We start from the raw sequence: 12,998 nt of genomic DNA, 5'->3' as shown, positions 1-12,998 counted from the left end.
TAATTTTATCGATGATTGCTTGTCCTACCGGCATCAATAACTAAAAAATTTATTATTGCTTTTGTTTTTGTAAATTAATCAATTATTTAAATTATATATATATGGCGGCTTTAATTTTGAAACAACGTTAACATGATTGACGATTGGTAAATTTTTTGTTCAATTTCAAATCAACTTACGTACAAATGCTTTTTTGTAATTTTGTAGTGATAATTATTATACTTATTTAGTGCGAATTATTCGAACGGGTCTATTCCCGTGCGAATAACTAGTATTATGAAATAAATGCAATTGAGAATTTAAGGGCGGTTATCATACCAGAAACGTATTTGTTCGACTTTCTTTCTTAGACAATCGTCAATTAGGGGTTCGATCAATAATGTCCTGGACGTCCAGTTGAATGACTATTTATATAGTTTTCTGTAATACTTTGTTCATCATTCATCATCATCAAAGTCCACCGACTTTTTTTAAAAAACTGATATTATGACGTGAAAATTTTCGATTGAAAATTGGGGCGATTTTTCGGTATTGCGGTCAAAATAAGGTGAAATAACAAATTAAATAAAAAAATAAAATACATTGTGATTGGAACATAATGAGGTAAGTTTTTACCAAAATTCGTGAAAAAAATTTTTCTGTAAAAGAAATAAAAAACCATAATTGGTTTTTTGAAATTTTTACATGAACTTTGAGGTTATGTGAAAAAAGTGTAAATAAAAAAGTTGTAGATCTTTTTATTACCTACAACATTGTGCTTTGACTTTTTCCGTAGGACTTGTAGTTTAGCCGAAAATCGAGATACACCATTTTTTATCCTTAAACCACCACTTCCCGACCTCAGATCGCCCATCAATTTATTTTTACTTTCATTTTCGTTGTATTCTCTTCCTTTTCCAATGGGTTTCATCCAACTATATATTTTTTTGGTTCCAAAAATTATAGACATGGTCTAATATTATTCACACGTCACGTTAGGCCACGACACGTCGTACAATTAATTATTTATAATGAAATAGCTTATCGGATTTTATCGCGATTTATTAAGTTTTTAAGATGTATATGACGTATCCGAAACGTCGGGCATTTAAAAAATTTAATAAGCCGCGATAAAATCCGAAAAAGTTGTTTCATTATAATGAGAGAATTCCCGTAAACATTTAACAATTAACTTTAAGAAAACAATTAATTATTTGTTTTTACAATATCTAATAATTAAAATAATTTTGCAACAACGAAATTTATTACCAATAAGCTCCTGTATAATTACATATTTACCATTGTTGATGTAGTCCACACTTATCTGATATAGATCTATCAGTATAAAAAGCATTTCGATAGCTACTTCGCAAGTACTTTTCATCAAATACAATCTACACGATCTCTTTCAATTGCAAGCAGAGGCTTTTATCAAAATATTTATATCTTGTTTGAATATGTATCAGAATAATTCTGAATTCGATTCGGGTTTGTGGGGCCATCGAATTGTGTAAATATTGCGTTTGCGAGTGTTTTTTGTTTTCCATTAATTTTCTGCTTGGTGGGAAAGGAAACATTGTAACACAATCAGGTTAGCAAAAATCTGAGAAATTGATAGAATTTGAATTGTTTTTAATTTCAAAGGTTTTTTTATTATTTTAAATTGGTTTAAAACCCTGATTGATAAAACATAAATAGTTTTATTATAAAGAATACTAGCTGTATCCTGCGTGCGTTGCTGCGCTTTTTTTTTGTCGTACTAACACAGAAGCTCATGGGGGTTGGGCTCATGAACAACACTTAGATGAAGATCATGACATGATCAAATGCATAGTTTACTTATTTATTTATTTATTTAGGATCACCAGTAATTGTTAACACTAATTACACAATAACGTAAACCTAATCTTAATAAATACTTTAGAGCTAAGTGTTACAATTTATTAAGGTGAACACCACATGCAAAAAGAAGCTTTACATTCTAATATACAAAAAAACATAAACATACACTACAATTCTATAAAGGACATATGGAAAAACATTCATTTATATATATATATATATATATATATATATATATATATATATATATATATATATATATATATATATATATATATGTATATATATATATATACAAAAGCTCGGTCGAATAGCAGTGGCCGACAGACGTTGTCCTGCCCGGAAAACAGCTCCCAAATTTGATAGCTTACATACCAATAGCAGAGCCACCTCCCAGGTCCGATCGAAATAAAACATACCCTATCTCCCGAGTGAGAACTAATGACAGATGCTAACAAAATTTGATGAAAATTGGTTCGGTAGTTTCGGAGCTATATACCGAAGCAATGCCACCTACCGGGTCCAATTGAGATAAAAACTACCCTGTCCCCCAAGTTGAACCAAATTACAGATGTATAAAAAAATTTGATAAAAATTCGTTCAGTTTTTTCGGAGTTACATACCGATAGCAGCGCTCCTTACCGGTTCCAATTGAGATAAAAACTACACTATCTCCAAAGCTAGACCAAATTTCAGACGCTTCCGTAGTTTCGGAGTTAGATACATTTAAAATTTTCATTGTTAGCGCCCACCTCCGCAATCCTTACTGGGGATGAGTTATTATAAAATCCGCTTATTAGAGAGTGATTGAAGGCTTAAATGTATAATACATGCGTAATATAATAGAGGAACATTGATAGTTTTTACAACCGTGCGAAGCCGGGGCGGGTCGCAAGTAAAATATAAATAAAATTGCCAATGTCACTGTCAATTTTCGTGATCGGATCAGTATTTGCGAAGATTACCTCCTACAAAGAAACAAAGTTAGAAACTTTACCTCTTTATAATATTAGTGAAGAAAAACTGTAGGAATGAATAATCAATTGTTTGCATTTTGCTATTTAATACTCACTGCAAGAATTGGATGCAAATTTTGATATTCTTATCCCAAAGGTAATTTTATTTCGATAGGTTTGTTATTTTTTACCGTAGTTACTTTTAAAGCCTCACCGGTGGGAGGGTCCGGGTACTTCTAGATACTAGCTGATCCTGGAGGTCTAAAATAAAATTTGATTTATTTACTACATCCTATAGAAGAGGTCTCCATTTAATCTATGAACGAATTTCTTTTTGTACAGACATGAGTTTGCTTGTCTCGATAAAATCGCGATGCAAATGCATCTAATTATAAATAAAAATACTTATTTTAGTGTTGGATCAGTTAGTTATCTTTTAAATATATTATATCTTTTATATATTAATACGTGAAGTAAAAACTGTGTACCCTTTTTTATGAAAATTTCGCGGACTAACGAGTATGAAATTTCGCACACTTATGGCTTATATAGAGAAGAAGTGCAGAATGCTGATATATATTTTTTAATTATGTATAAAAATACATTAAATCGATAAAAAAAACATTACGCATACTACCATCCATGTATTTGGCACACCATGTTAATAACCATGCTATAAGCTAGCTTTGCACTATGAAAATCACGCAACATAAGTAACCTAGGACGATAAACATAATTAAATGAATATAAATAGTATTAAGACAATTTTAAAGCAGCGCCATCTATAAGATTTCAAAAACATCATCATCAATGCCTTTTTGGATATAAATAATTTAAATTTGATCATGTTGGCGAGGTTAATAGTTGTTTTTAAAAGTAATAGATGGAGTTATGCATTTTCTTCTTAAAAATTGTATCGTTAATTCGTTTTATATGAATGTTATTTTAAAAGGTATAATCGTAGGTATTTTTGGTGCCGTATAGCGTTCACGCAGACGACGTCGCGGGCAGCAGCTAGTATACTAATAACACAGAAAATGTCTTAAATTTAACAGCATAGACCCAGTAGTTAGTTGTTCTATCGATAAAACGTGTACTGTTTAATTAAAATGCGATTTAAAATAAAAATTATTCTTGTTTTAATTGAAAGCTGATGCGTGTCATGTGGTCCCATTTAAATTTGATCGTGATCTGATGACTGCTTTTTGAGTAATCTTTGATAATGAAAATCTTAAAATTTTTGTTAAATATACATTAATTACTTAAGACTCAATTTATTAATTGCAGAAGAAGACGAGAAAGTTTATGAACGCACTAAGCTTTATAAATGCTTTTATAATTAAAATGAAATATGGTCTGTTCCAGATTTATAACACAGTTTTATTTTAATTACTAGCTGACCCCGCAAACTTTGTTTTGCCATATATGTTATTAGCCCCCTTGATACCCCCCTCCTCCCTTATAACTTAGGAAAATGAAAAAATAGATGTTGGCCGATTCTCAGACCTACCCGATATGCACACAAAGGGGACTGTCCACTTTGTATGGGGGTTTCGGCCCCGAGTGGACAGTCACTGAGAATAATAATTATATATTATGTTAGTAGTACTAACAAGTAGGAATTAGAAAAATGATATAGTTTTGTGTACAGGTGTTTCTTTTTTGTTTTTTTTTGGATAATTACAAGAAGGTTTCTGAAATAAAAAATCATTGTTTTTGTTATTTTTGTTCTACTTATTGGATTCGTACGTTAACAGAATGTTATCTAAAAACTAGGCAGGTAGATTTATAAAATCTTGAAACCATTTCCAGCCCAAAAACCAAATAATTGTCATGACATGGGCACAACAACCTACTGTACGTCGACCAACCATGCAGTTGCAATAATATTTTTTTTATGGCTTCTCTGCCTGACCTTTATTGTTTACATATAAAATAAATACAAAATATATTTTCCTACTTATAAATATGCCTACTGTGTATTTTACGTCGCAGTAGTGATGAATTCTCGGTTGACGGAAAACCTTTCAGTAGGTTGCTATATCACTATGAAAGAATATGGAAGTCAAATGAATGTATGACGCAAAAGTCTGTAGTTTAGGGTTGCCATAACAAATAATATTTTCAATAAACAAAATAAATCGATTAAATCGATAATCGAATTTAATATAATTAATTGCTTGCTTTTTATGTAGTCAATAACAATGTTTCTAAAATAGTTTATTTTTCATCAAAGTTAATTTTTTTTTACTAAATACACTTTTATAGACTTTTTTTCTAATTACATAATTCGATTTAACAATACTTTTAATCGATTTTAACAAATAATTGATTTAAAAATATTTCAAAATCGATTGTTCGTTAATAATAATTGTTTGTTTAAGACTGGCAACGTGGTATAATCAAATCACCAACCGGAAATAAACTAGACGTATATAATTAATGAATTAAAATACTTATTATATAAACTTTTTATCAGTTTTTATTGATACAACTGAAAATCACGAATAATCATGATATAATATATGAAAATTTTTGGTATATTTGTTTTTTTGTATAAATTCTGTTCACGCTGGGCCGAAAATGGACAGTCCCCTTTCATAATATTTTATTAACACCTTAAATCTCCCCCCACCCTTATAACTGAGGGGTATGAAAAATAGATGTTGTTCGATTTTCAGACCAACCCAATATGCACACAAAATTTCATGAGAATCGGTCAAGCCGTTTCGGAGGAGTTTAACTATAAACACCGCGACACGAGAATTTTATATATTAGATATATGGATGATTTCAAATTAATAGTAATAGCTAATTTCATAATGGAAAGGCTTGCTGATAATAAGTGGAAAAATAATACGCTGCCCCTGGTACCACTGTCACACTTCGAAACCCCATGGTTATGGAGATATCCATGGTTAAATTTTGAGGTTAGAAGAAGAATTTCATCGCTTTCACACGTTATTTTCACATTTCACACGCGTTTTTTTTACATTTCACACGCTATTTTCCCATTTTACACGTTATTTTCACGTTTCATAAGTTATTTTCAAAATAAAAACGATCTCGACTCCAAGATCAACAAACGATACAACTTACGTTACTCATGCTCCGTTCCGTAGTTTTCACATGTTATTTTCACATTCGCATATGATTTTAACGTTTCACACGTTAATTTAACGTTTTCACACGGTTTTTTAACAAACGATACAACTTATGTTTAACAACTGAGAAATAGATGTTTCAATACAATAACAGGCTTATCGTTGTTGTTGTTTTAAAATTTATTTCCAATAGGGAAAGGCAAAGGACTATAATCCATACAGCCTAGTTTGAATTTGTAAGTTTCTGATATATCAAAAGGCCCGAGCCAAGTCTGAAGTAACTTTATTTTTCTTCTGATTCGATGACTGGTAAAGTAAGGCCGAAGCCAAGTCTGTAATTTCAAAGGCCACTTATCGTTTCGCTTAAAAATAATGTAAGCATAGATTCATTGTTTTTGTTTAAATAACTGTAAAGGAAAAGGTCTAAGACCATACAGCCTTGTTTCTTGTTATGTTTTTTACTTAAATATATTTTATTTTTATTTATTTACTGTTACAGACGCGGAGCTCAAAGGTATTATAATAGCTTTAAATTCTTCCTTTAATCTCAAACTTTAACCATGGATATCTCCTTAACTATGGGGTTTCGAAGTGGCAGTGTTACCTTGTATATCTTCCCCTACTCCTTTTCACCATCTATAGAGCATACATTTTAAATTTCAAGTCTCTTACTTCAAAAACATAGGACTTTCATACAAACTTCCAACCCCCGTTTTATCCCCTAAGGGGTCGAATTTCGTAAAATCCGTTTTTAGCGGATGTCTACGCCTATATGGAGCCTATCTGCCAAATTTCAAGTTTGTAGGTGTTATAGTTTCGGAAATTTCGTGATGTGTGAGTCAACCTACCATCCCCCGTTTTAACCCAAAAGGGAGTTGATTTCTAAAGAAACATTATTTGGACACCTTCTCATCATCTATAGGGCATACATTTTAAATTTCAAGTCTGTTACTTCAAAAATATAGGACTTTCATACAAATTTTCAACCCCTGTTTTGCCCCTTAGGGGTCGAGTTTCGTAAAATCCGTTCTTAGCAAATGTTTATGTCCTATAAGAAGCCTACCTGCCAAATTTCAAGTTAGTAGGTGTTATAGTGACCTTTCGCTTTTATATATATAAATAGATTTATAATTCTGCGAACTGAATAGCATTTTTTTTTAAATTTCACGCGGATGAACTCGCGGACAAAGCTAGTTTATTAATAAAGCCTTATTTTGTTTGTTAATTGTATAAATTAAAGTCAAACTACTTGACTAACTAATAATAGAGTATTTAAAAATTAACAAAAAAGAGAAATTTCTTAAATTTTTAGATTCTGAGAAATTTGCACTATTTCAACCTACCTCCATTTTAACTCTCCTTGCTCTCCACTACTATTGTTTATTTAAAAGCTTATGTCTTTATTAAAAATGCTGAAAATCAAAGAAAAGTCTACGTTGTAGTTAAAATTTTGTATTGCAGTTGAATTATAATCTTTTTTACTTTACATATCCTATTATACTTTTCCTACACGAAGAAAAGGCCCATGCCCACCAGTGGGATGTTACAGGCTGAACCGTTACTTTGTATATGTTATTTTTTTTATGTAATTTAAAAATATTTTTGGCCACGTTTTATTTGTAATTATAATTTTTGAGATAAAACGATTTTTTAGACTAATTAAAACAAAAATTTATCAACTTTGATCTTGCAATCTTTAGAACCGAATTAAAAATGTATATTACGACGGCTTTAGAAACTATTATATTGGACGTCTTTATCTACACAAATAAATGAAATTGGAGTGTCTGTTTGTAATATTAAAATAACCGCTTTATACTAAATGCATATGGCTGTATACTGTCTGTCTGTCTGTTTGTTCCGGCTAATCTCTGAAACGGCTGGACCGATTTCAACGGGACTTGTGGACGACTGGTGGAAAGCTGATGTAGATGGCTACTTTTGGCTTATTTATTTTATAAATCTGAGAACTGACCAAAAACTTTGTTGTTAATTTCCACGCAGTCGACGTCGCTGGCACAGATAGTCCTTAATAAATTATTTATGAGATTTCTTCTTATTTTTGCAATATTCATTGTGTATTAAGAGAATTTATCTTGCTATTTTATGCAATTGTTGTTGTTTTATCTACCTCTTCGTTATACCGTCTGTGTCCATGAGCGTGGAAACACACTAGTGATTTGTTAAATTATCATTTTTATAAAGTATTTTTTAAGGGACTTAAAATGTGGGATAAAATTGTTTATATTTTTATAATTATGATAGTTATGTTCCTTTTTAAACATAAATTGCCCAAGAAGTTAAAATGCGCAGAGTATTATATCAAATTTGGCTTTATTTTTTTTGTCTTTCTATTTTATTCTATTATTTTTATTCCGATATTAATATGGAATGGAAGAAGTGTGAATAATGGACGGTAAGTGTAAGTTTTAACTATACTATTAATAAAATGTAGTTACTTTACTCAGGTCATTTTTTTTTGTATAAAACAAAAACTAGTTAATAGGTTAGTAATTGAAAAAACTATTAACAGAAAGTATCACCTACTAAAGCTTAAAAAAAATAAGCAGGAAAGATGAGTATTGTTTTAGGAAGAAAAAATAACGCAAAAAAGTGTTTTTTTTAGAAAACATTCAATTTTATTCATAATGTTGTCAATTTTATATGTTAAGTAAAACGAACCCGTCTGTCTGCCCAGCGTGGTGACTATGGGCAACACATGAGTTCACGCCATTTTTGGCGCAAACTTGTGGAGGACTATGTCCGGCAGTGGACTGCGATAGGCTGAAGTGAGTGATGTTTGACTAAATGACAACAATCTTTGGCTTGCTTTTTTTTTAATATATATATATATATATACAATGACTTTATTTATACAAAATATTATACATATTTACAATTCACAACTTAAGAACTAAATATTTACAGATAGTTTTGGTATAAATCATGTCCGCGTGGAATTGTGCCGAGAATGCTGGCAGCATTTCCCCGCTGAATCGCTATGCCGATTCTCTGGACAAAAAAATGCACCAGCCCTCTTGTCACCAGTGGAGGCAATAAGGCGAGGTGTTATTTCATTTAAAAAAATTTTAGCACTGCTACTCCAAGGTCCAAGTGTTTCGACTGCAAACGGCACAAAGATGTAATTTGGAATTAGTGACGAATATTTGTGCCGTTTAGTCGTTTCAGCTTTTTCCGCTGCGGCTCCCGCTTTTAAGGCTGTTTCCCTGACATGAGACGGAGCAAGTGTGTCAACGCAGGTTGCGTCCCACAAAAGCGCCCGTCCCCTTTCCTAGGGAACCAACGTCAATCCATCAGGTCTCTTGCCATCATTGAGACTAATTCCAGTTGGTTCGATAAGAGCAGGAACGTCGATGGTGGCAAGAGCTCTTTTTATGGTATATTAAAATAAAATCATTTACACATTAAAATCAAAAAGCAGTGGGAACTAATTCTACTTCTAATGAATAATATTAATTTAATTACTAATCAATTTTTTTTAGACTCATAGTGGGTATAGCTAACGTGGTCGGAAAAATTTTAGGAATAACGTGGATTATGAGGAATCCAGAAATTGTATCAGAAGATAGAGGAGCTGTAATAATATCAAACCATCAATCTATTTTGGACACAATGCGTAAGATGAATCTCTAGAAAATTTAATTAGATTTTTGTATTCTATATAAAATATTCAATTTTTATGCAGATTTATGCCAATTGTGGTTTATAAGCAGAAAAATGGCAATAACGCCAAAGAAAGCACTATTATATATGTGGTCATTTGGGTTTTTCATATATATGACGGATGCGATTTTCTTAGACAGAAGAAATCCTACCGTCGCAAATCAGTTGTTATTGAATAAGTCCAAACACTTACTTCAAAATAAGGTACTATCAAAAATAATAAGTTATGTTAGATGTTTATTAAGCGTTTTAACAAAAATAGTAAATAGGAAAAATAACCTTCATAATAAATCTTGATGTATCCATCGTTAAATTAAGCAATATATTCATATATAATATTATCCCATTATCTAGAAATATCTAAGCAGATTGACATTACTAGAATCGGGTCACTTTTTAGAAACGGCAGAGGACGAAGTGAAAAATTTGAATTAATTTGCTACATTTACTGATGTGCTTGTCTCAGAATATCTTCAAATATAAATAGTTTTTTAATCAAGCAGATATTTTTAATGTCAGAATAAATTAATCAAAAAATATTTTGTTTATTCTTAAACTTAGATTAAGAACAAAAAATTTCACATAAAAGAGACTATATTTTAAGGTGTATGCAAAAACAAATCGCGATTAAAAGTAAAAGTAAAATTACTTAATTAATTTATTATACTATTTATTTAGACGTCGCGTTGGCGCAAGATGCCACGTTGGCGCAATGGTCACAGTCATGGATTGTACCTGTTGCGCTGGCGGTTGTGGGTTCGATCCCTGCACATGACAAACATTTGTATTGGCCATACAGGTGTTTGCTGTGGTCTGGTTGTTTGTGCAGTCCTTGTGGGTCTTCCCACCGTGCCCCGGAGAGCACGTTAAGCCGTCGGTCCCGGTTGTTATCATGTACACCTGATAGCGATCGTCACTCATAGTGAAGATTATATCCGCCAACTCGCATTGGAGCAGCGTAGTGGATTAAGCTCCGATCCTTCTCCTACATGGGGAAAGAGGCCTATCCTGGGATATCACAGGCTGAAGCGTACTATTTATTTTGTACACTAAAATCGACCGTATTGATATTTGAAGGGTAACTGAAGTTCAACACCATTAAAAACCGGATAACCCAGAAAAAAAATTTTTGCTTGGTTTGCTGAAGCGTACTATTTATTTTGTACACTAAAATCGACCGTATTGATATTTGAAGGGTAACTGAAGTTCAACACCATTAAAAACCGGATAACCCAGAAAAAAAATTTTTGCTTGGTTTTCTGTATCTAAACAATTTTATTTTTTATTGATTTCTTGCAGGTTAAGATATTAATTTTTCCAGAAGGAACGAGAAATGATAATCCTACAAAATTTTTGCCATTTAAAAAGGGTGCTTTTAACTTAGCGGTACAAACTCAAGTTCCAATAATACCAATTGTGATTTCAAGGTTCTATTTTCTTGATCATCGGCGACGCATGTTTAGCAATGGTAAGTTATTAAGGATATAGGTATAGGTAAATTTTTACACGCTTTTTATTAGCTTCACCTGCATCTTTGTATGTTTGTAACCGATTCCTTTGGATTTCATTTTGACACACTGTAAACGTCCAGATTTAATTTAAAGAAATATCAAAGAATCTTTAAAAGACTTATCAAGGATCGATGACATTAAACTAAATTGATAAGATTATTCCTTTTTAGTTTGGTTTATTTATAACGGCGTATTTTTTTAAATTATTATTATTGATCCCGAATTTGTTTCATAAAATCAAAATCAAAAATAAAGACGTTTGAATCGTCATTTTACAAAATAAATTGTATTTGCCTTTAATTAATTATGTTTAAAAGCGAAGCTACCACCGATTTGAAATGTAGATTCTATAAAGAAGAATAGGAAAGAAACTCCGCAGTCACTCTTAAAATAAAACCATGTTTTATTATAAAATTGGTAAAAATACTCCGTATTCTTATGGATTTACATAATGTTATTATAAATATACTGTAACGCAATTGTACCTTCTGAAATCTTATTATGAAAAGCTTCAAGATCATAAATGCTGTGGAAAACCCTTTTTTTTGTAAAGTAAATACAGTCTCAATATTATTATTTTATTCTCTATAGTAATAGACCGTAAAACATAACGCTAAGGAAACAGCTAAAATATACTAAAATGCTGCGCGAAACGTGCAGTAGTGACGTCAGTTAGTTGACGAACTTTTCTAACTCCGGTTGCTGCGGAGCTGAGTCTACCAGTCAAGGATGACAAATGATAATTTCATTGAAGTTTCGTTAACGAAAACAACACGCACTTGGTTTTCTTGACGTTCAAAACTAAGTTGTTAGTTTTCAATCAATTTTGAATTCGTGATAAACAACTGTTCTCGTTGTCTAAATTTAATTTTTCCTATCAACTTTAAAAGTAAGCCACATTTTATCAGCAAATAATACTATATGATAAATATCCTTAACATACAATGGCAGATCATTTATATATATTAGAAAAAGATAAGGATATAGAATTGATCCTCTCATCGTGGGAACTCCCATTTTTAGTACAGGTCCAGACTACTTAATTCCTTTTATTTATACATTTTGAATTTTATTAGTAAGATATGAAGGAATGAGATTAAGAGCTTTACCATTATTACCGTAACACTTAATAGAATTCCATCGTCCACGCATATTATCAGTACAGACAACAGTAATTAATGTTAAAATAAAATGTTTTTGTGTGGTGTTTGTTTGTATAAAACAATTTTGTTACGATTTCACTAAGCACTTCAAATCCAGCCGAAAGTCTTAATAGACGGTATATCAAAATATCAAGATAGTTCATTAACATTAAAAACATTAAAACCTTGAGCTAAACCTTTTTTAAGTATATCTGCTTATTTATAAATGGTAAAAACTCATATTTTGTGTACAGGTAATGTCATAGCCCAGTGCCTGGAGCCAATATCGACGGAGGGTTTGACTTTGGATGATGTGCCGGATCTTATAAATAGAATTAAAAGTGCTATGGAGAAAGTCTATAAAGAATTGTCGAATGAGGTGACAAAAGATTTGCCACCTGACTACCCCTTAGCAATAAACGAATCATAAATAAGGACAATTCATTAAACAGCAAATAAAGTAGTAAAATATTACGAAAAATCGTAGTAAGACCAAGCACATTACTTATTTATTTATAAAAAAAAATCATTTTATGCTATGTAAAGATATACACATACCTAGTATTTAATAAATATTTTAAAATAATTTCATGTGTAACATATTAATTTATGTGTCATTATACATTACAGTATGGTAGGCCTAGATGAGTTGTGTAATTTTACTTATCGCATATAGCTTTTTAAATTTCACATATTTTAGTTATGCATAATTATTATCTATAATATATATATGTATATATATATAATATTTGTAATTTTTGCTGTTTGTTTGTATTTTGT

At 31.1% G+C, this 12,998-nt stretch overlaps 1 protein-coding gene across 1 annotated transcript; it reads left to right on the top strand.

The window, feature by feature from the left end:
• The first annotated feature begins 598 nt into the window (after positions 1–598).
• LOC123661706 (1-acyl-sn-glycerol-3-phosphate acyltransferase beta-like) lies at positions 599–12,648 on the top strand. The gene is made up of 5 exons (XM_045596656.1): positions 599–603; positions 9,385–9,518; positions 9,588–9,769; positions 10,865–11,033; positions 12,473–12,648. The coding sequence occupies exons 1-5, from the start codon at positions 599–601 to the stop codon at positions 12,646–12,648; spliced, it is 666 nt and encodes a 221-aa protein (XP_045452612.1).
• Positions 12,649–12,998: the final 350 nt, after the last annotated feature.

The sequence above is a fragment of the Melitaea cinxia genome, chromosome 2 (assembly GCF_905220565.1).
Source record: "Melitaea cinxia chromosome 2, ilMelCinx1.1, whole genome shotgun sequence".
NCBI lineage: Eukaryota > Metazoa > Arthropoda > Insecta > Lepidoptera > Nymphalidae > Melitaea > Melitaea cinxia.
This window is presented reverse-complemented; position numbering and strand designations above follow the sequence as displayed.

Excerpts from the sequence above, each read along its gene's own strand:
- LOC123661706 (XM_045596656.1), top strand. Across the intron at positions 9,519-9,587 it reads ATCTATTTTGGACACAATGC|ATTTATGCCAATTGTGGTTT; the intron begins GTAAGATGAATC and ends ATTTTTATGCAG. Across the intron at positions 11,034-12,472 it reads GCGACGCATGTTTAGCAATG|GTAATGTCATAGCCCAGTGC; the intron begins GTAAGTTATTAA and ends TTTTGTGTACAG.